Genomic DNA, 20636 nt, shown 5'->3' with positions numbered 1-20636 from the left:
TGTTCAGATGACAGTGGATACAAAATGAGGGGTGTTGAGGGTCCAGAGCCTAGAGGTATCTCCCTCTACAGATTCCATCTCCTTCCTAAGCCTTGAAGTTGAATCCTTGTTAAAATCTAAACGAGAAATAGAATGAACTGTCTTTCCTTTGTGATAGATGATGCCCCATAGATTGTGTTCTTAGGACTGCCATGGCCCTGCTGCCCTGCCTTCTAAACTGCATCACTACTCCAAGTTCCTGTCACCTTTGTCAGGAGGCCTCATTGCAAGCTCCTACAGTTTGTCATGCCTTCAAGCTGCTCCAGCCCAGGACCTTGTCACAGGAAGGAGGACATGGCTGGGAAATGAGCTGGAATTGCTAATTGGCTCTGTGAGGCCTCAGGGAAGATTCTTTTATTTGTACAATTGTATTTCTCTGCAGGAAAGTTTCCTTGACTTTATCCCTTTCCTAATGACAAAGTCCCCAACCCACATTTACTTTTTTAAGCACAAATAAGTTCCCTTCTTTTGAGCAAAGGACAGTCATTAAAGTAATTAGCATGGAGGTAGGGAAGAGCCAGTGGGCTTCTGGGGGGAGACCTGGCTCTTACTAGTCAAGGGCAGGCAGATGATGGCCCCTTCCGGGCCTCTGCCTTCAGTTGTGAAACAGGAGACTTGGGGTTAAAAACTAAGGTCCTTTTTGAGTCAAATTCCACTTCTATCTCTAGTTAACATTTTTTTCTTTCCCTGTATCCAATGGTAGAGATTTCCAAATCTACTTATTTAGCAAAGGTAATTAGTAAAATAGATCATAGTTTCTAGAACTAGAAAATGCTACTCTGACCCTTGGTGTGTGTGTGTTAGTCAGGTTTTGTTGTTGTTTTGTTTTGGGTACTAGGGATTGAACCTGGGGGGCACTTAACCATTGAGCCACATCAGCCCTATTTTGTATTTTATTTAGAGACAGGGTCTCACTGAGTTGCTTAGTGCCTCACTGTTGCTGAGGCTGGCTTTGAACTTGCAATCCTCTTGTCTCAGCCTCCCAAGCAGCTGGGATTACAGGCATGCACCATCTTGCTCGACTGTTAGTTTTAATGTGCCTTAGCAAGATACTGAGAGTAGAGGTGTAGCTTGTGGTAGAGCACTTGCCTGACATGTAGGAGAGTTCAGGTTCAATCCCTACCACTAGAGAGAAAAAAGATACTAAGCCTCAGGGGCTTAACAGTGAGCTTTTGAGGACACTTCAATTCTGATTATAGCTAGTGTAATTGTATCTGTTAACATTCTGGAAAATTCCTGAAGTTGCCGATAAGCATGTGGACCTACTGGTCCCACTGTGCACCACAACCCCCGGTGCAGCCCACACTTGTTCCTAAGGCTTTAACTTTGTGATCTGGCCCTAAGTTTTCAAGGTAACAATGTAAATGTACAAAAGATTACAAAGAGATTCTTAGGTTTGTCAATCATTGGGGGCTGGGCTGTTCGCTAGATACTGGGAACATGGGGGTGCTGAAATTGTTCAAAAACTGTCAACCCAGACTAACTGCAAATTTGAGTTGGTACGGTTGAAGGATGTGGTGTACACACTGCCATAGGCTTCCTTTAGCCTTATTGCAGGTAAAATCTTGTCTTCTGGAAGAAACTGGCATGGGATTTGCATCAGATTTGCCTGGTCCTAATGAATTTGTGGTGCTGGCACTTGACCAGATGAAGCTGGTCTTGAGATGTTAAGCGGCAGAGAAAGTCTGCCACCTGGCGGATAACTGGAACCGCCTGAGCAGTGGGTAATTTCCAGGTCGCCTTTTGGTTTCACAAAATGGAACTGCCCCCCCAGGGCCAAAGCTCGGATTGCATCCTGTGGCCCTACCCTGTGCGGTGGAACGGGGATTGGTGGTACAAAGCGTGGTGCTACTATTCCCTTTAAATCTTTCGGGTTTTAACGATCCCTCAAGAACAAGTGGGGGGCTTTTCTAGGTTAGGGGGATGGACAGAGCCTAATTGAGCCTTAGGCCACCCCACACCCCGTCCCCAGACTTGGTGTCATACACATGGCTTGGCGCCGCCCACGCACCTTTCCTCGGAGCACTTACTGGGAATAAAAAATAGTGGTGTTTGGGGTGTGCGAATGCTGCCTTCCTGTGGGCTCCCCCTTGGGCTTGGGGGAGTCTGAGCAGCGCCCCCCCCCCCAGACTCGTCGGGCCTGTTCTTACACGGAACCCTCCGGCGCGTGGAGGGGGGGTGGGGCCGCGGAGAACCAGGCGCCCCGCGTTCCTAACGGCCGCCGCTGGCCTGGGCCAAGCGAGGGAGCCGAGCGGGCTGGAGCTTGGAGGCCGAGACCCGACAGGGAGGGCCGCCAGCCTCACCCCGCCCAGAGGCGGTGGGGCGCGGACTGTGGGAGGCCAGGTGCGCACCTTTGACTGCACTGCGGGGCGGCCCAGGCGCCTTGCAGGACCGAAAAGTCCCTGGAGGCGAGGCGAGCAGTGAGGGGACTCAGGTCGCCCACACCCACGTACCTGCGCCCCGCTCCCGTTAGGACGCACGATGCCACCCGCAATTCCAGCGACCAAGGTCTCCCTCCGGGAGTTGGCCGACCTGGCCATCGGCACCCCGGAGGTGGGCGCGGTCAACTTCACCGTCCTGCACACGCTCATCTTGGCCATACTCAAGAACCTCGGCATCCTAGAGACTCTTATCGACCTCCAGACCTTGTCCCCGGAGGCAGGCCGCTCACTTGAGTCCCTCCGGGGCTCCTTTGGCACTCAGTTCCCGCCCGGGTCCAAAGAGAAACGCAGAGGTATGAGCAGGTCCTTCTCCCTGGCGCTGGAGAACCAGGTGCAGGACCTCACCAAGCAGCTCAAGACCATGGACGGCAGGGTGGAGGACATCACCACCCACTTGCAGTTCATCACTTCCAAGGTCAGCGCACAACAGTTGGCCATCCCAGAGTGGCTGGAGGAGATGGACATGCCAACCTTGGACACAGCTCAGATAAGGTCTGGGAAGGTCCTGAAGGACACCGTGGGAGGCAGCACCCCCAAGGTCAGTGTGCAGACGTTGCAGACCCTCTGTCCCTCCAGACTGCCCTCAGCCTGTGGGAGCTAAGCCCCTGAGCTGCCACAGAGAGGGAGAGGGCCAATCCAGGGTCACCAGGCCTGGGTGCAGCTTGGTCCCACCAGGCCCATGCTCTTCCTTGCAGGTCATGCGCGTGCTCCAGGACGTGGTGGAAGATGTGAAGAACCTGAAAGAAGCCTACAAAATGGTGTCTCTGGAGTTTAGGCCTCAGGTGAATGTGCTTGGGGACTACACCTTAGAGCAGAGTGGCCTCTTCCCCAGTTCTTCCTCCCTTAGCCTTGTTTCCGGAGACCACCCACCCTTTATCAGGCACCCACAGTCTCTGGACTGACCCAGCAGGGACAACATCTCAACTATTCTTAGAGCCTATTTCCCTTGAATAAAGAACCATGGTGCACACATGTAATCCCAGTAACTCGGGAGACTGAGGCAGTTCAAAGCCAGCTGAACAATTTAGTGAGACAGAACGTCCCTGGGTTCCATCCCCAGTATTGCTAAATTAATTGATATTAAATAATCAGGTGGCAGGCATTGAAGACCAAAGGCCAGTGCACAGAAGGGGAGGTGGGAGGAGGAATTAGACAACAATGTCTTGGTTACAGACAGGAGCTGCAGCATGTGGGATCAGTTTCAGCTGGACTTCCAGGTTTCTGGAGGGTGAAGTATACGTAAATGCTTCAGCATAGCCTATATCTGATGCACGGTAGGAAACACCCAGCAATTCCGACAAAGGTGATAACAGATACATGCTCTTATTTCAAGGCATGTGTCAGGTTGTGGATAGTGGACCTGGAGAGAAGGAGGAGCAGTTAGGAAGAAAGCCTGGGGGAGACTGGAAGAGAAATGGGAAGGCCAGAAAGGCTGGAGGAAGCCAAGCCCCCAGGGCTGCCTGGCATCGCTGCCATCCTACACACCAGCACCCGCCCGGGGAGCCCAGCACACTCATCTTTGCTTTAAGAACTATCTGCTCTTCTTTCACATTTTTGATTGGTACATTATGGTTGTACATAATGGGGTTTGCTGTTATATACTCATACATGCACACAATGTAACAATATAATTTGGCCAATTTCCCCATTATTTCCCCTTTCCCTCCCCTCCTTCCTCTCTCTCTGCTTTTTAAACTTTCAAATCCAGTGTGTTTGTTTCTTTTTGTTTTGATCCTGGAGGTGGCACGAGTTATATGGTGCAACTTACGCTTTAGCAGTTGGCTTGGATTCTCTTGAGGATTCTTCTCAGCCAGCATACGCCGCCGAGGTTTCTGGTCCTTGCTCCTTGTGAGGCAAGGTGGACCTCTTGCTGCAGTGCTGGAAGGCTTTGATAGAGGGTCACATGAGATGAACCAGGATCAATGGTTCCCTCCCCTGCACTGGCACTAACTCTTGGCATGATGTCTCACAGTACCACCCTCAGTGCTGTCTACTTCCCTTCCTCTGTTGGTTGGGGAAAGACCTGGAAGCTTGGCCTTACTGACCAGGCAAAAAATCAGGTAGAAACTAGAAACCCTCTTTTGTCCTAAGAGCCACACACACCTCCTTCCCTCTTTTCCCTCATTCCGAGTCACTGTGAGTGTGTGTGAGTGTGTCTGTGTGTGCATGTGTGTGCACACACATAGGGATGCCAGGAGTTCAGGGGTGCTCCTTCTCTGAACTCTATCTCCAGGAAGTCCTCCACCGAATTGAAGACCTTGAGAAGCAAATCAAAGATCAAGATGAAGTCCTGGTAATATGAGCGAGCTCTGGGGAAAAGGCTCTCTGGGCTGGGGGGCTGTCCTCAGCCTGGCTTCACTCTAGGACTGGGCCCCACTCCCCCAGAGCAGGGTGGTGCCCCTGGATTGAGGGGGAAATCCTTTCCATCCCTGACCATCAATTGGGAACTCACAAGGGACAAAGAACTGGCTGCCCAAGACTGGTTGGTCACTTGAAGGATGGTGAATTCTTCCTGGGGCTAGGGCTGTGGATGAACCCCACACATCCTGTTCCTAAGCAGTCCGTCCTACGATTAAACCTGGGGTAATGTGTGTAAGTGTACTGTTGTTATTGTCAGGAACAAATAAACTGGACACTGGGTTCAGTTCCTGGTGCAGAAGAAGCCACCATGGTCACCTGGGAAGAGCTGGAGCAAGCCATCGCTGAGGGCTGGAAAGGCTCACAAATGGTGAAAAACTGGGGTCCCTGGTGGTGGTCTTGGGTGTGGCTTCCCAGAATCTCTCTTTGTACCAAGAATGGGACTCTGCCGTGTGCATGTCTATCCTTTATTTCACAAGTTCCATATTATAGACAAATATTTTCCCCAATTTTATAAGGAGTGCTCCCAGGTGACATGTGTGAAGAGCGTAAATTCCTAGAAATGGAAATGTGCCTTTGAGTTTGGCTGGCTATTGCCAGATTGTCTTCCATGGGTGTTGTTCCAGCCTAGATTCCCACAAGCGGCATAGGAGAGAACTTATTTCATGACACCCCCACCCCCACCCCATGTGTCAGTCCTCGATGTTTGGAACTTTGCCAATGGGTTAGGTGGAAACAGTATCCACCTGATTGTTTTCATAGCTTTTGTAGTTTTTTGAGCTGTCCTGAAATGCACAAGTCCCTTCACTGTTCATGGAACAGGGTGACCAACCCTGGAAATAATACCCTTGCAGGAGGCCCCTTGCTGATGGTGACTTCTGCATATGGGCATGTGGCCATCTGTTCTGGTTCTATGCACGGGAAGACCAAATCATTTTCAAACCCTCAACCTTTCTTCACCTGGATATTTTCAAACAGCCCCCGCAGACCAGGATCAGCTACTCCTTTGGTCTCCATGCTCTCTGTCCCCCAACTCTGCAAGTGGTCTCCTCAAACCAGATCCCCTGAGGTACCCACAGAAGTGAGTGAAGCAGGAGCCTTTTGGCGCCTCCCAGTGGCCACCTAGGGAATACCAAATACCATCTGGATGCCCCAGGCATCCTGCCAATCTCCAAGACTGTTTTCTGAGTTCCTTGCCCATCCAAAGAGGAAACAGCTTCAGAAAGAGTTGCCAGAGGGAGCTGAGAATGTGGCTCTGTTGTGGAGCAGTTTCCTGGTATGCATGAGGTCCTGGGTTTTATCCCCAGCACCAAAAAAAAAAAAAAAAAAAAAAAAGTAAATGGAGTTCCTTGGGAAAAGGTGGCTTTTTAAAAATTTTTTTACTTTAAAGAAACTGTCTCAAAAATTTAAAAAGGACCAGAAATGTAGCCCAGTAGTAGAGCCCCTGGGCTCAATCCCCAGTACCACAAAGAAATAAAGTTGAAGCTTTATCACACGGGTACCACTACCATGTTGCTTTAGCAAGCAACACATTTCCTCAGGGTAACAGCAGAGGTCACCCCCAAGACTTAAACATAATTATACACCTTCAGAGATTTTTACTTTTTCAGAGACAAGGAAACATCCATTTTTGTCTTTTGTTTTGTTACTACTGATTGAACCTAAGGGCACTTAACCACTGATCCACATCTCCAATACCACTCCCCACCCCTTTTTTTGAGACAGAGTCTCACTAAATTGCTGAGGCTTGAACTTGTGATCCTCCTGCCTCAGCATCTTGAGTTGCTGGGATCACAGGCATGTCCCACTGTACCCAGCCAAGAATATATTGTAATGGCAGCTGGGCAGTTCTTCATGACTTCGTGTACCACAGGATGATGGTGATGATAAGGTGATGCTCCTCCTCCACTTCCTACTTTTTTCTTCATGATAAGAAAGAATAAGAGTTACTGGGCTGGGTGTGGTGGTGCACACCTGTAATCCCAGCAACTTGGGAGGCCAAGGCAGAAGGATCACAATTTTGAGGCCAGCCTCAGCAATTTAGTGAGGACCTAAGCAATTTAGTGAGATCCTAGTGCTTCAGTGTCGCAGTTTCAATACCCAGTGACAAAAAAAAAAAAATCTTATTGAAACTAGGAAAATCCAACCCCAGAGCATAGTCGATACCTGCTTAATAAAGGTCTGAACGTATAGTCAGTGCAGAGCCCTTGCCTGGCATATGCAAGGCCCTGGATGTGACCCAGCACCACAAAACCAAATAAAACAACCTGTTTTTAAGATGAGACCAAGCTTCTTCAGTTTCCTGTAACCAAGACAATAAATCCAGATGACAGTGAGCTCAGTCCTGAGGGAGGGGTCATAATTGTTTGATCATCTTCCAGCCACCCTTTTACTAGGTCCAACGACCTGGAGCCAAGTGCTTCCTTGCAGAAATGGTATGCCCGAGGTAAGGATGTCTTGTCTATGAAGCTCTGGTGGCCTGACAGGCTGAATAAAGCAGAAAGCAAAAACAGGGAGTCATGTTCACAGCCTCTGTGAAGGACAAGGCCACAGTTTAACACCATGGACAAGTTTAAAATGGCCAGAAATGACATTGTTCTTTCTAATCATCTTGAGAAATCCAAAGTCCAAATTTCCCAGGTGCTTGAAGGCAAAAACTGGAAGGCAGGACAGACAAAGGTGGGCACTGGGGCTGGGTGGGACTTTGCCTTCCAGGACTTGCCAGATATGAGCTACTAGATTGTAAAGTAATATTTCCACGTTAACAGAGTCAAGATCTTGAGTAAAACCACCTATTATGTATTTTGAGAATATTGAGGATTTGGGAGCTTATAAATGGGTGTAGTTGGAAGTGTGATTCCTGAAGCAGGGAATTAGGTGAGGAAATGTTTACTTTGGACCGATGTTTCGAGTCAAATTGTATTTATCCTAAGTCCATTCTTCTCTGTCCACCTGCTGGGTTGGGATCAACATTTGGATATCTCCGGCTTTGGGACCCAAAGCCCAGTGGAGGAATTCAGAAAGGTGCTTCATAAAATTAACTTGATCTTAACTGGGCAAAATGAATACATCTGATGTCATGGCACCTCCCAGGAGAACAGAAATAAGAATTTTGTATTGTACTGCGGTCATGGAAATAGCAGGTTGTCGGGGCTGGAGTCTTTGTTAAAACAGTCAGGATGCAGCCCCAGTGTGGGAGGGACGGCTAGACACATTTAGGCTTGGGGAGCGTCACACATCCTAATTGCTCAGGAGCCCCCAGCCTAATAGGTGAACAGAGAAAGAGGGCTCTGTAGAAATGTATCTCGGTTCAGACCACACTACACCCACCGACTCTAAGATGAACATTGGTGGAACCAGGATGTGTCTTAAGAGTTGGTGGCATTTCATCATTAATTGGAACTGTTTTCTCTTTCCTGTTGGTACCTAAAATAATGGTGCTTTAAAAAATATTACCATCATAGACTTAGTGGAACAGAGATGGCAGGGAGAGATGAGCCTGGGTTAGAAGGTGAGACAGACAGCATTAATGTTCTAGGTGGAGGGTGCCTGCTGTCTCTGACTCTGCATCCTTGACGTGGAGTGCCAGGGGAAGGGACTGAACAGCAGAAGGTATTTCTGGTCTCCAGGATTCCTTTCTGGGAAGAGCCTGTACAGGTGTTGATTGTTCATTTGGATACTTAAAGGACAAGTCTCAAAGAGTGGTCTGCATTCGGTCATCAGCACTTGCCCCCAGTGTCCTCAGAAATGAAATGGTCTCATCTGATGCCCTTAATAAGAACTGAACCAGCTCTTCTAGGACCTCATTCCCCTCCCCCCCAATCTCTGCAGCTGTTGCACCCATTTTTCCAGGATTTCAAAGTGTTCTATAGAACCATGACTTTGGTTTTAGTCACTGGATGTGGGGCAGCTGACTAATAGCTCCAAGGATGTCTGTCATAATCCACAGAACCTGGACATGCCACCTGCCATGGCAAAGGGACTTTGCAGATGTGGTGAAGGGAAAGGTGTTGAGGGTAGGAGATTCTCCTGGTCATGAAGGGAGTCCAGTGATATCATCACCAGGGTCCTTATAAGAAGGAAGCAGAAGGAGATAGCCCTATAGGAGAGAAGGTGATATGGCCAAAGCCAAGGACCACTGGCAACTGTTAGAAGCTGAAAGAGGATTTTCCCCTGGAGCCTCTGGAAGGAACCAGCCCTATTGATCGGCACCTTGACTTTTGCTAGTCAAGTTGGACTTCTGACCCCCAGAATGATAACATTTTTATGTTGTTTTAAGCCACCAAGTTTGGGGGTCCTTTGTTACAGCAGCTGTAGGATACTCATACATACCTTATCCTCCAGAGGCAGTATATACAGTGTACCTGAATTTTTTGCTGCCATTTTCCTGCTATTTTTGTTTCTGAAATTTGGATGAAAACCTGGACACAGTCTGCCACACCTGCTTCTGGAGTGTTTTTCTGACACTGGTAATGTGTTGGGTGTCTCTGAAAGGTTTACTTTTGAAAGTCTTTCCATGCTGCCATTTCCTTTCTGCTTTATTTGCAGTGATTGGTTTGTAGCCTTTCTAAGGCCTTTTAGGTATTTTCTACACCCCCTTTCACTTCTTCTTTAATCCATGGTATATTTGGAAATCTGCATTTTTTTCTAAATATTTGAGGATTTTCCAAGGATATTTCTGTCACTGGTTTCTGATTTATGCACTTGAAATGTTTTAAAGTTATTATCTACCTTGGTGACCATTTTATGTGAACTTAAGGAGAAATATATCTTCTGCTGTTTGGGGTGAAATATTCTACAAATGTCAATCAGATCAAACAGGTTGATGGTGTTATTTAAGTCTTTTATATATATTAGGGTTAAACTGTCCTTTCAAAACAAATCTTGAGATCCTACATCCCAGGACCTGCAAACATGGCCATATTTGGAAATAGGAGCTTTGCAGATGATGAAGTTCAGATGAAGACATTACGGTGGACCCTAACCCAATATGACTATGTCTTTATAAAAGGGGAGATCTGGATAGAACAGTCATGTACCAAGGGAAGATGATGTGATGATAAGAGAAAGAAAGGCTGGAGGCTATAAGGCACTGGGAGAGAAGAGGAGACCTCCCTCACAGCCTCAGATGGAACTAGTCCTGCTCATTATTGCATTTCAGACTTTTAGACTCTAGAACTTCGAGACAAGAAATTTCTACTATTAAAGGTTATGGGACTTTGCTATGGTAACCCTACGAAACATGCAGTGTTCTTACCCGACTTTCCACCTACTTCTAACCAGGGGTATTGAAATCCCTGACTGGGGCTTCATCCACCACCTCCTGTAATTGGTGGCTCTATTAGGTGCACAAACATTTAGAACAAATGTCTTTCTTGGGGGGTGCGGGGGAGTACAGGGGATTGAATTCAGGAGCACTCGACCACTGAGCTAGGGTCTGAGTTGCTTAGCGCCTCATTAAATTGCTGAGGCTGGCTTCGAACTTGCAATCCTCCTGCCTCCACCTCCCGAGCCACTGGGATTACAGGTGTGTGCCACTACGCCCTGCCCAGATGTCTTTTTGATGGATTGATCTCTTTATATTAAGGAATTGCTTTTTTTTTTTTTTTTTTTTTTGGTGCTGGGGATGGAATCCAGGGCCAAGCATGCTAATAAGCACCTGCTCTACCACTGAACTACAGCCCTCTCGCCCACCTTCTTCTTTTTTAAAAAATTTATTTTTTAGTTATAGTTGGACACAATGCCTTTATTTTATTTATTTTTATATGGTGCTGGGGATTGAACCCAGGGCCTCGCACACAAGTGTTCTACCACTAAGCCACAACTCCAGCCCCAGTAATTACCTTCTAATACTAATAATAGTCTTAGCTTTGAAATCAGTTTTGTCTAATATTAATATTATGATTTCATTTTTTTATAACAAGTGGTTTTTAAAAGATTTTTTTGATCCATTTGTTTCTTTGTTCCTCTTTTCTGCCCCTTTTGAACTGAGTATTTTTCATTCCATTTTACCTTCTTTGTTGTCTGACTAGCTGTAACTTTAGGTTTATAGAATACATTTTTTGTGTGTGGTACTGGGGATCAAAGCCTTGTAATGTACATTTCTTTGTCTCTAGTAATAAATTTGTCTTAAAGCCTATTTTGTCTGATATTAGTATAGCCACTTTTTTGGCTACTATAATGCATCCCCCCTCCTTGTTTTTCTTTTGGTGCTGGGGATGGAACCCAGGGGTGCCTTACCACTGAGCCATACCCTCAGCCCTTTTCATTTTTTATTTTGAGACAGGATCTTGCTAAGTTTTTGAAGCTGGCCTCAAACTCCTCCTGCCTCAGCCTCCTGAGTCACTGGGATTACAGTGTGTGCCATGGTGTCCCAGCCTGTGGACAGCTTTTATTTCCCATGGGGGTGTCACCTGCTGCCTCCTTGCAGCCCTCTTCCCAGTGAGCACTCCACCACACTCTGCTTGGTTCTGCAGCGTACACCTCCTTTTCTCTGCTGTTTTAAGATTACCTCTACATCACTGCTTTGGTGTGCCATGGCATGTCATGGTCTTCTGTGCTTGAGTACATTGAGCTTCTTGTATCTCTGGGTTTATAGTTTTCATCAAGTTTGGGAAGTTTTGAACCATTCTTCAAATCTTTTTTTTCCTCTTCCGTCTCCCTCTTCTCCTTCAGGAATTCCAATTTGTGTGTGTGTGTGTGTGTGTGCGCGCGTGCGCACGCACACGCACACGCACACACACATTTACCTAATAGCTCACTGATGCTTTTTCATTTTGTAATTTTTATTTCTCATTTGGTTTCAGATAGTTTCTGTTGCTATATCTCCAGATATAGCAACAGAAACTATATTTTGGCAAACTTTTCTTCTGTGATGCCTAACCTGTAATTAATCTCATCCAGTTATTTTTCATCTCAGACTTTAATTCAATTCAGATTGTTTTTAAAATATCCTCCAGCTGGGCGCAGTGGTACACAACTGTAATCTCCAGTGACTTGGGAGTCTAAAGCAGGAGGATCATAAATTTGAGGCCAGCCTCAGCAGTTTAGCAAGCCCCTGTTTCAAAATATAAAATAAGATAAAATTTAAAAAAATTTAAATGGGCTGGGGCTGTAGCTCAATGGCAGAGCACTTGCCTAACATATGCAAGGTCCTGAGTTCAATCACTGGCACCACCAAAAATACAAAAAAATTTCCATGTCTCTACTTACCTTGTTGAACATAACAAATAATAGCTGTGTTCATTGTTTTAGTATCCTGTCCTGCTAATTCTAGCACCTGGGTCACTGTGGGGTGGTTTCAGTGGACTGAACCATCTCATTAAGGGTCATGTTCTTATGTCTGTTTACATGCCTGGTCATCTTTGATTGCTGGCTAGTCACTGTGAGTTTTCTTGGTGGGATGCTGAATAGTTTTATAATCCCTCACCATAATGCAGTTATTTGAAAATAGTTTGATCCTCTCAGCTCTTGTTTTAGATTTGTGAGGTGGGTCCGTAGCAGTGTTCGGTCTTGGGCGGACTGCTGTCTACCTCAGAGGCACCCCTTTTCTGAGAACACTGCCCTGTGCCCCTTGAATGATGAGTTTTTCCAAACTGGCTGGTCAAAGCAGGCACCTCCTCAGCCCCACAGACTCTGGGCCCTGTTCTCCTAGCTGTGCAAGGTTGGTTGGTACCCTCCTCACATGGATCCTTTCTGTGCTGGATGCATTTCTCTTCCTGCTGATACTCTGTCCTGTGGACTTGAGTTGCCTCCGTCTCTACTCCAGGAATCCTGTAGGCTCCATCCCAGCCTCCCCCCTGCACTGCAGCCACTCCATCCTTTCAGGAATTTTCTATTTCTTCATTACCTGTTACCCTTGTTTGAAAAACCACTATTTCATAGTTATTACTTTTCGATGTTTTAGTTTTGGCTGTTACAGATGAGAGGGTAAATTCAGTCTCTGTTACTCCCTCTTGGCTAAAAATGGAAATATTCCATCATTAATTTTGAGTGGGTTCATAGTATTTCACCACCTGGGTCTGCCCCAAGTATGGATAATCTATCCCATGAGCAGGGCTGCAGGCTCCGTTTTGTACATACCTCCTGGCATTCTGTGTGACAGTCCATAGAGAAAATCCCTTTCTGTGGAGTTCCAACCCAAGGCTTGGATCCTTTACAATTTGGTTTGCTCATCTCCAGTGTGCGCCTCTACCATCAGCAATGGGCCAATAATTGGGCAGACTTTAGATTTTAAATTTAACAAGTGACTTCCATCCTTTATTCGTGACTCAGTGAGAGCCTGGAGGATCACTTGTATTTGTAGTTTCCCATCTTTTATGAAGAAAATTGCATGTTAAGATGCCATTTACACAGGTGCAGTCTCAAAAACCTGATGACCTTTAAGAATGTTAAAGTCTTGGGGCTGTGGCTGTGGCTCAGTGGTAGAGCACTTGCCTTGAATGTGTGAGGCACTGGGTTCGATTATCAGCACCATATATAAATAAAAATTAAAGGTTTGTCAACAAGTAAAATAAATAAAATTTTAAAAAAAGAATGTTAAAGTCTTTATGTCCAACTTAGCTTTTAGGACCAGATAGATAGTTTTTCTCATTAAGGGCTTTAAGTCACCAGAGTTAGATATCCCAGATCTCCTTCCTTTTGACTCTTGCAGTATTTTTGACTTGAAGTTATTGACTTTCTTCTTCTAGGGCTTAGGCCAAATGGGACTTCCTAAGCACAGGGGGCCATCTGCTTTAACATTGAGTGATCGGGCTCCTAGTCTAGCCTCTGTGAAGCATCCAAGTTCTGACCAGGTTCGGGATTCCACTGGTGGCCTAGATCAGTCATCAGAATCCAGTGGATACCCCTCTGAAGATGCTGCCCTCAGGGAACGAAGCAGGGGTCCCTCTACTACTAGATTCCTTGCAAGGGCCCGTGATGAAGCTGGCATGTCAAAACCCCGCCAAGCTACATCCCAGTTAAAAGCAGAGCCAGAGCGCCGCAGAGGTAGAGAGACCGCAACACGTCCAAGAAGAGATGAACGAGATGCACTCCCTGGCCCATCGCAACAGGACTTACCCTCAGCCAGAGATCGGCATTATGCATTTCCAGATCAGCGCCGTGGGGCACGTGTCAGCCAAGACGAAGTCTATGCAAGGCCAGATCAGCAAAGCATGGGACTACCTGGCACAGTGTTGCCATATGCTAGCACTTATCCACATGGTGTGGTGCCGCTTCGTGAGAGTCAGCTTGGTGAGCCACCACCTGAAATATACTATCAGGGCTTGGTACAATTTGGCATGGATCAGCATGGTGTTGTGCCACCTTTAGTACCTGGCAGAGATCAACAAAGATTGGAACTACCTGGTATAGACCAAGTTGATAAGGCCTATCGGTATGGCATGATACTTCCTGGCACAGATCAACTCAGTATGGAACAGGCCGGCATACATGAGCGTGATATGGGACTACTTGGCATGGATCAGCAAGGACTGATACCCGCTGGCATGGGTCAGCAACAACTGGTACTGCCTGGAATAGATCAACAAGGATTGCTTCTACCTCTCACAGTTCAGTATGATTTGATATCACCTGGTTTGATGCAAGTTGGTAGAGATCAACAAGGTTTGCTACAGCCCACTTTGGAAGCACCTGGCTTCATACAACCTGGCACCAAGCAGTATGATTTTATCCAGCCTGAGAGAGATCAACCTGGCTTGGTGCAGCCTGGAATGGTTCATCCTGGTTTTGTGCAAACTGATTCAGGGCAGCGTGGTCTGGTGCAGCCTCGTGCAGATCAGGGTGGTTTGGTACCATCTGGGATAGACCAACAAGGTTTGGTGCAACTTGGCATAGGTCGGCGTGATTTGGTCTGGCCTGGTCCACATAGGCCTGGTTTGGCACCTCCTGGAACAGCTCAGCCTGGCTTTGTGCAACCTGGTGTATATCCACATGATCTGGTGCCACCTGGTGCAGGTCAGCTTGATGTGGTGCCACCTGGTACAGATCAACGTGGTGAAGTGCAACGTGCCAGAGATCAGCGTGGGTTAGTCCATCCTGGAGTAGATCAGTATGGTCTGGCACAACTAGGGGAACTGCCTAGTGATTGGGTGCAGCCTGGTGCATTTCCACCTGGGTTGGTGCAGCCTGCTGCAGAGCCATATCATTTGGTCCAACCCGATATAGGTCAGCATGGTTTGGCCCGGCCTGGCATAGATCTGCAAGGTTTGGTGCAGCCAGGAGTGGATCAGCATGGTTTGATATCACCTGATACAGTTCAGCATGATTTGGTGCAACCTGGGATGAGTCAGCGAGGCGTGGTGCCACCTGATATGGGTCATCATGGCATGCTGCCACCCCGCATGGGTCCACGTGGCCTGGTGCCACGTGGCATGGGTCAGCGTGGCTTGGTGCCACCCAGCGTGGGTCCACGTGGCTTGGTGCCATCCAGTGTGGATCAGCCTAGCATAGTGCCACCAGGTGCGGATCAGCCTGGCTTGGTGCCACCTGCCAAGGATCAGCATGGTATAGTGCCACCCGCCATGGAAAAGCCTGGCTTGGTGCCACCCAGTATGGTTCAGCGTGGCACGGTGCCACATGGTGTGGGTAAGCCTGGCATGGTGCCACCCAGCATGGATAAGCCTGGCATGGATCAGCTTGGCGTGGTGCCATCCAGTGTGGATCAGCCTGGCATGGTGCCATCTGACATGGATCAGCCTGGCATGGGTCAGCCTGGCTTGGTGCCACCTGCTAAGGATCAGCATGGTATAGTGCCACCTGCCATGGATAAGCCTGGCATGGGTCAGCCTGGCTTGGTGACACCTGCCAAGGATCAGCGTGGTATAGTGCCACCTGCCGTGGATAAGCCTGGCTTGGTGCCACCCAGTGTGGATCAGCGTGGCACGGTGCCACGTGAGATGGGTAAGCCTGGCATGGTGCCACCCGCCTTGGGTAAGCCTGGCATAGTGTCAACCACCCTGGGTAAGCCTAGCATGGTACCACCCAGCATGGACCAGCCTGGCATGGTGCCACCTGGTGTGGATCAGCGTGGCATGGTGCCACATGGCGTAGATCAGCGTGGCTTGGTGCCACCCTGCATGGATGAGCATGGCATGGTTCTACCGGGTGTGAATCAGCCTGGTTTGGTGCCACCCAGCATGGGTCAGCCTGGCTTGGTGCCACCTGGTGTGGATCAGCATGGCTTAATGGCACCTGGCGTGAAACAGCCTGGCTTGCTGTCACCTGGTGTGGATCAACATGACATGGTGCCCCCTGGTGTGTATCAGCATGGCATGGTGCCACCTGGCATGGATCAGCGTGGCTTTGTGCCACCCGGTGTGGATCAGCCTGGCTTGGTGTCACCTAGCATATATCAGCGTGGCATGGTGCCACCAGGAATGTATCAGCGTGGCATGGTGCCCCCCGGCATGGATCAGCATGGCATGGTGCCCCCTGGTGTGTATCAGCGTGGCATGGTGCCACCTAGCATGGATCAGCGTGGCTTTGTGCCACCCGTTGTGGATCAGGGTACTATAGTAGTACCACCTGGTATGGATCAGCCTGGCTTGGTGTCACCTAGCATGTATCAGCGTGGCATGGTGCCCCCTGGCATGCATCAGCGTGGCATGGTGCCCCCTGGTGTGTATCAGCATGGCATAGTGCCACCTGGTGTGGATCAGGGTGCTGCTGTACCACCTGGCATGTATCAGCATGGCATGGCACCACCTGGCATGGATCAGCGTGGCTTTGTGCCACCTGGTGTGGATCAGGGTGCTGTAGTACCACCCAGTGTGGATCAGGGTACTGTAGTAGTATCTCCTGACAAAGATCAACATGGCCTGGTGCCAGCTGGTGTGGATGAGCGTGGTTTGATGTCCCCTGGCATGGATCAGGGTGCTATAGTAACAACTGGCATGGATCAACGTGGCTTAGAGCCCCCTGGCATGGATCAGCATGCCACGATGCCCTCTGGCCTGGATCAGGGTGCTATAGTACCACCTGGCGTGGATCAGCATGGGTTAGTGTACCCTGGCATGGATCAGTATGGTTTTCTGTCACGTGGTATGAATCAGCGTGGGTTGGTGTCCCCTGGCATGGATCAGCATGGCTTGGTGCCACATGGTGTGGATCAGCGTGCTGTAGTACCACCTGTCATGGATCAGCGTGGGTTGGTGCCCCCTGGCATGGATCAGCATGGCTTGGTGCCACGTGGCGTGGATCAGCATGGCTCAGTGCCACGTGGCATGGATCGGCGTGCTGTAGTACCTCCAGGTGTGGATCAGCATGGCTTCGTAACACCTGGTGTGGATCAGCGTGGGTTGGTTCCTCCTGGCATGGATCAGCGTGCTGTAGCGCCACCAGGTGTGGATCAGCGTGGCTTGGTGCCACCTGGTGTGGATCCGCGTGCTGTAGCACCACCAGTTGTGGATCAGCGTGGCTTGGTGCCACCTGACATGGATCAGCGTGGGTTGGTGCCCACTGGTGTGGATCAGCGTGGTGTTGCACGACTAGGTGTGGAACAGCCTGGCTTGGCGCTACCTGGCATGGATCAGCGTGGGTTGGTGCCCACTAGTGTAGATCAGCGTGCTGTAGCGCCACCAGGTGTGGATCAGCGTGGCTTGGTGCCACGTGGCGTGGATCAGCGTGGGTTTGTGCCCACTGGTTTGGATCACCGTGCGGTAGCACCACCAGGTGTGGATCAGCGTGGCTTGGTGCCGCCTGGCATGGATCAGCGTGCTGTAGTGCTACTAGCTATGGATCACCTTGGCTTGGTGCCACCTGGCGTGGATCAGCGTGGGTTGGTGCCCACTGGAGTGGATCAGCGAGCTCTAGCGCCACCAGGTGTGGATCAGCGTGGCTTGGTGCCACCTGGCATGGATCAGCGTGGGTTGGTGCCCACTGGCGTGGATCAGCGTGCTGTAGTGCCAACAGGTGTGGATCAGCGTGCTATAGCGCCAACAGGTGTGGATCAGCGTGCTGAGGCGCCAACAGGTGTGTATCAGCGTGGCTTGGTAGCACCTGGCGTGGATCAGCATGGGTTGGTGCCCACCGGCGTAGATCAGCGTGCTGTAGCGCCAACAGGTGTGGATCAGCGTGCTGTAGTGCCACCAGGTGTGGATCAGCGTGGCTTGGTGCCACCTGCCGTGGATCAGCGTGGGTTGGTGCCCACTGGCGTCAATAAGTGTGCTGTAGCGCCAACAGGTGTGGATCAGCGTGCTGAGGCGCCAAAAGGTGTGTATCAGCGTGGCTCGGTGCCACCTGGCGTGGATCAGCATGGGTTGGTGCCAACTGGCATGGATCAGCGTGCTGTAGTGCCACCAGGTGTGGATCAGCGTGGCTTGGTGCCACCTGGTGTGGATCAGCGTGGGTTGGTGACCACTGGCGTGGGTCAGCGTGCTGTAGCACCACCAGGTGTGGATCAGCGTGCTGTAGCGCCACCAGGTGTGGATCAGCTTGGCTTGTTGCCACCTGGCTTGGATCAGCATGGGTTAGTGCCCACTGGCGTGGATCAGCGTGCTGTAGCGCCACCAGGTTTGGATCAGCGTGGCTTGGTGCCACCTGGTGTGGATCAACGTCGCTTGGTTCCACGTGGTGTGGATCAGCGTTCTGTAGTACCACCTGGCATGTATCCACGTGGGTTGGTGCCCCCTGGCATGGATCAGCGTGGTTTGGTGCCACGTGGCATGGATCAGCATGCGTTGGTGCCACGTGGCATAGATCAACATGCTGTAGTACCTCCTGGCATGTATCCACGTGGGTGGGTGCCCCCTGGCATGGATCAGCATGGTATATTACCACCTAGTGTGGATCAGCGTGCTGTATTACTACCACCTGGTGTGGATCAGCGTGGCATGGTGCCCCCTGGCATGGATCAGGGTGCTTTAGTACTATCTGGCATGGATCAACGTGGCTTGATACCCCCTGGCATGGATCAACGTGCTGTAGTACTATCTGGTGTGGATCAGCGTGGCTTGGTCCCACCTGGTGTGGATCAACGTGCGGTAGTACCACCTGGTGTTGGTCAGCGTGGCTTGGTGACACCTGGCGTGGATCAGGGTGCTGTAGTGCCTCCTGGTGTGGATCAGGGTGCTATAGTGCCACCTGGTGTGGATCAGGGTGCTGTAGCGCCCCCTGGAGAGGATAGGGGTGCTATAGCACCCCCTGGTGCAGATCAGGGTGCTGTAGCACCCCCTGGCATGAGTCAGGGTGCTCTAGCACCCCCTGTTGTGGATCAGCATGGCCTGGTACCACCTGGCGTGGGTCAGTGTGGTTTGGTGCAACCTGGGGTGGTTCAGCATGGCTTTGTGCCATATGGTATGGATCAACGTGGTTTGGTCCAGCTTGGTACAGGGCAGCCTGGAGTGGGTCAGCGTGTTTTGTTACAACCTAGTACAGGGCCACATGGCTTAGTTCAACCTGGTGCATACATGTCTGGCTTAGCTCAACCTGGTTTGGTCCAACCTGATGCTTATCTACCTGGTGTTTTCCAACCTGGTGCATATCCTGGCAGTTTGGCTCAAGCTGGTGCATATCCACATGGTGTGGTACAACCTGGAATGGATCAACGTGGTTTGAGACAACCCAGTGCTGATTGGCAAGGCTTGATGGCATCAGGCACAGAACCTCGTGGCTTTCCAACATTCCAGAGAGATCCTCAGGGTTTGACATCACTTCGCCCATATCCACCTGGTGTGGGACCTTCTGGCCGAAAGCCACGTGGCCAGGTGTCATCACTGTTACCCAGTCGAGGTTTGGCATCACCAATTATAGACCAGAGGGGTTTGGTACCACCAGAAACCTATCAGCAAAGTTTGATGCATCCTGGCCTAGAGCAGCGGGGCCAAGCCCCAGATCAACAGCTTTTGGTATCATCTGGGCCAGATCAGCCAGAACAGGTGTACCCAAGTGCAGTTCAGCAAGATAGAGAATATTCTGTCTCTGCCTCTGGTGGCCCAGATTATGAGGGTATTGGTCCACATGATCAGGAATATTTGGATCTACGCAGAACAAGTGATTTACAGCAACCTGGGCGACCTGCCCAGGCTGCCTCTGTCCAAGAAGTTCCCTCTTTCGTGAGTCAAGAAGACTCCGAAAGGAGTGAGGTCCAGAGTGAGCGACATGATTCACTGGAGAAACTGGCCCCCAACTTCCCCATAGCGGTGGAAACGTTTCGTCTGATGGGAGAGATGATAGGTCTCTATGTGGAGCTAAAGGAGAGAATAAAGGATCTGGATGAGGAGAAAGCTGGCCAGACTGACTTGGAGAAGATAGAGTACCTACTCGCACTGATGGGTGGGTACCACTTGTGGGGTGTGGGGGAGGAGAGGGCACTGTTTTCACTCTAAGTTGGTGGCATCCTTTCCTTCCCCTGGCCATATAGGCATAGCGTCCCTCTCAGACCTTCTGGGCTCCACAGGCCTTCAGGGTCCAAATGAACGGGTCGGGCAAAGGCTGGGGCAGGCCAGCGGGGCTGATGGAGCCTAGGGGAGGGATGAAGAGTGCCTCTTCTGCCTCTGTCAGTCCTCCTGCAGAGCAGCTGGGGGAGGTGTCGGGAGGCGTGGGGAGAGAATGCTGAGGACTGAACTTAACACTTGCTCAGGGCTGGGGGTGTCGCTAAGTAGAAGAGTGCTTGTCTGGTTTATGCCAGGCTCTGGGTTCCATCCCCAGCACAGGAGGAAAAATGGTCCAATCACAAGTTTAGGTTCCAGGGAGTAATTAAGATTTTAGTCGTGGGTCTGTGGGCGGGGTTTCTATGGGTGCAAGACAACCCTCTTCCCTCTTTCCTCATCTCCTCGCCCCAGTCACCAGGGAAGGCAG

The 20636-nt window shown here is 49.9% G+C and overlaps 1 protein-coding gene across 1 annotated transcript in view; it reads left to right on the top strand.

Annotated features, from left to right (window-relative positions):
• The first annotated feature begins 2342 nt into the window (after nt 1-2342).
• The window catches only part of Qrich2 (glutamine rich 2), a 29876-nt gene continuing 11582 nt past the window's right edge, over nt 2343-20636 (top strand). Inside the window, exons 1-7 of the mRNA XM_058581015.1 lie at nt 2343-3066; nt 3176-3262; nt 4654-4773; nt 5098-5352; nt 13932-14072; nt 14736-14865; nt 15006-20111. Coding sequence (XP_058436998.1) covers nt 2521-3066; nt 3176-3262; nt 4654-4773; nt 5098-5352; nt 13932-14072; nt 14736-14865; nt 15006-20111 — 6385 coding nt within the window. The 5' untranslated portion in view covers nt 2343-2520. The remainder of the gene's footprint in view (nt 3067-3175; nt 3263-4653; nt 4774-5097; nt 5353-13931; nt 14073-14735; nt 14866-15005; nt 20112-20636) is intronic.

The sequence above is a fragment of the Marmota monax genome, unplaced genomic scaffold, assembly GCF_021218885.2.
Source record: "Marmota monax isolate L192 unplaced genomic scaffold, Marmota_monax_Labrador192_F-V1.1 WCK01_AAM20220418_F8-fsc00292, whole genome shotgun sequence".
Taxonomy (NCBI): domain Eukaryota; kingdom Metazoa; phylum Chordata; class Mammalia; order Rodentia; family Sciuridae; genus Marmota; species Marmota monax.
This window is presented reverse-complemented; position numbering and strand designations above follow the sequence as displayed.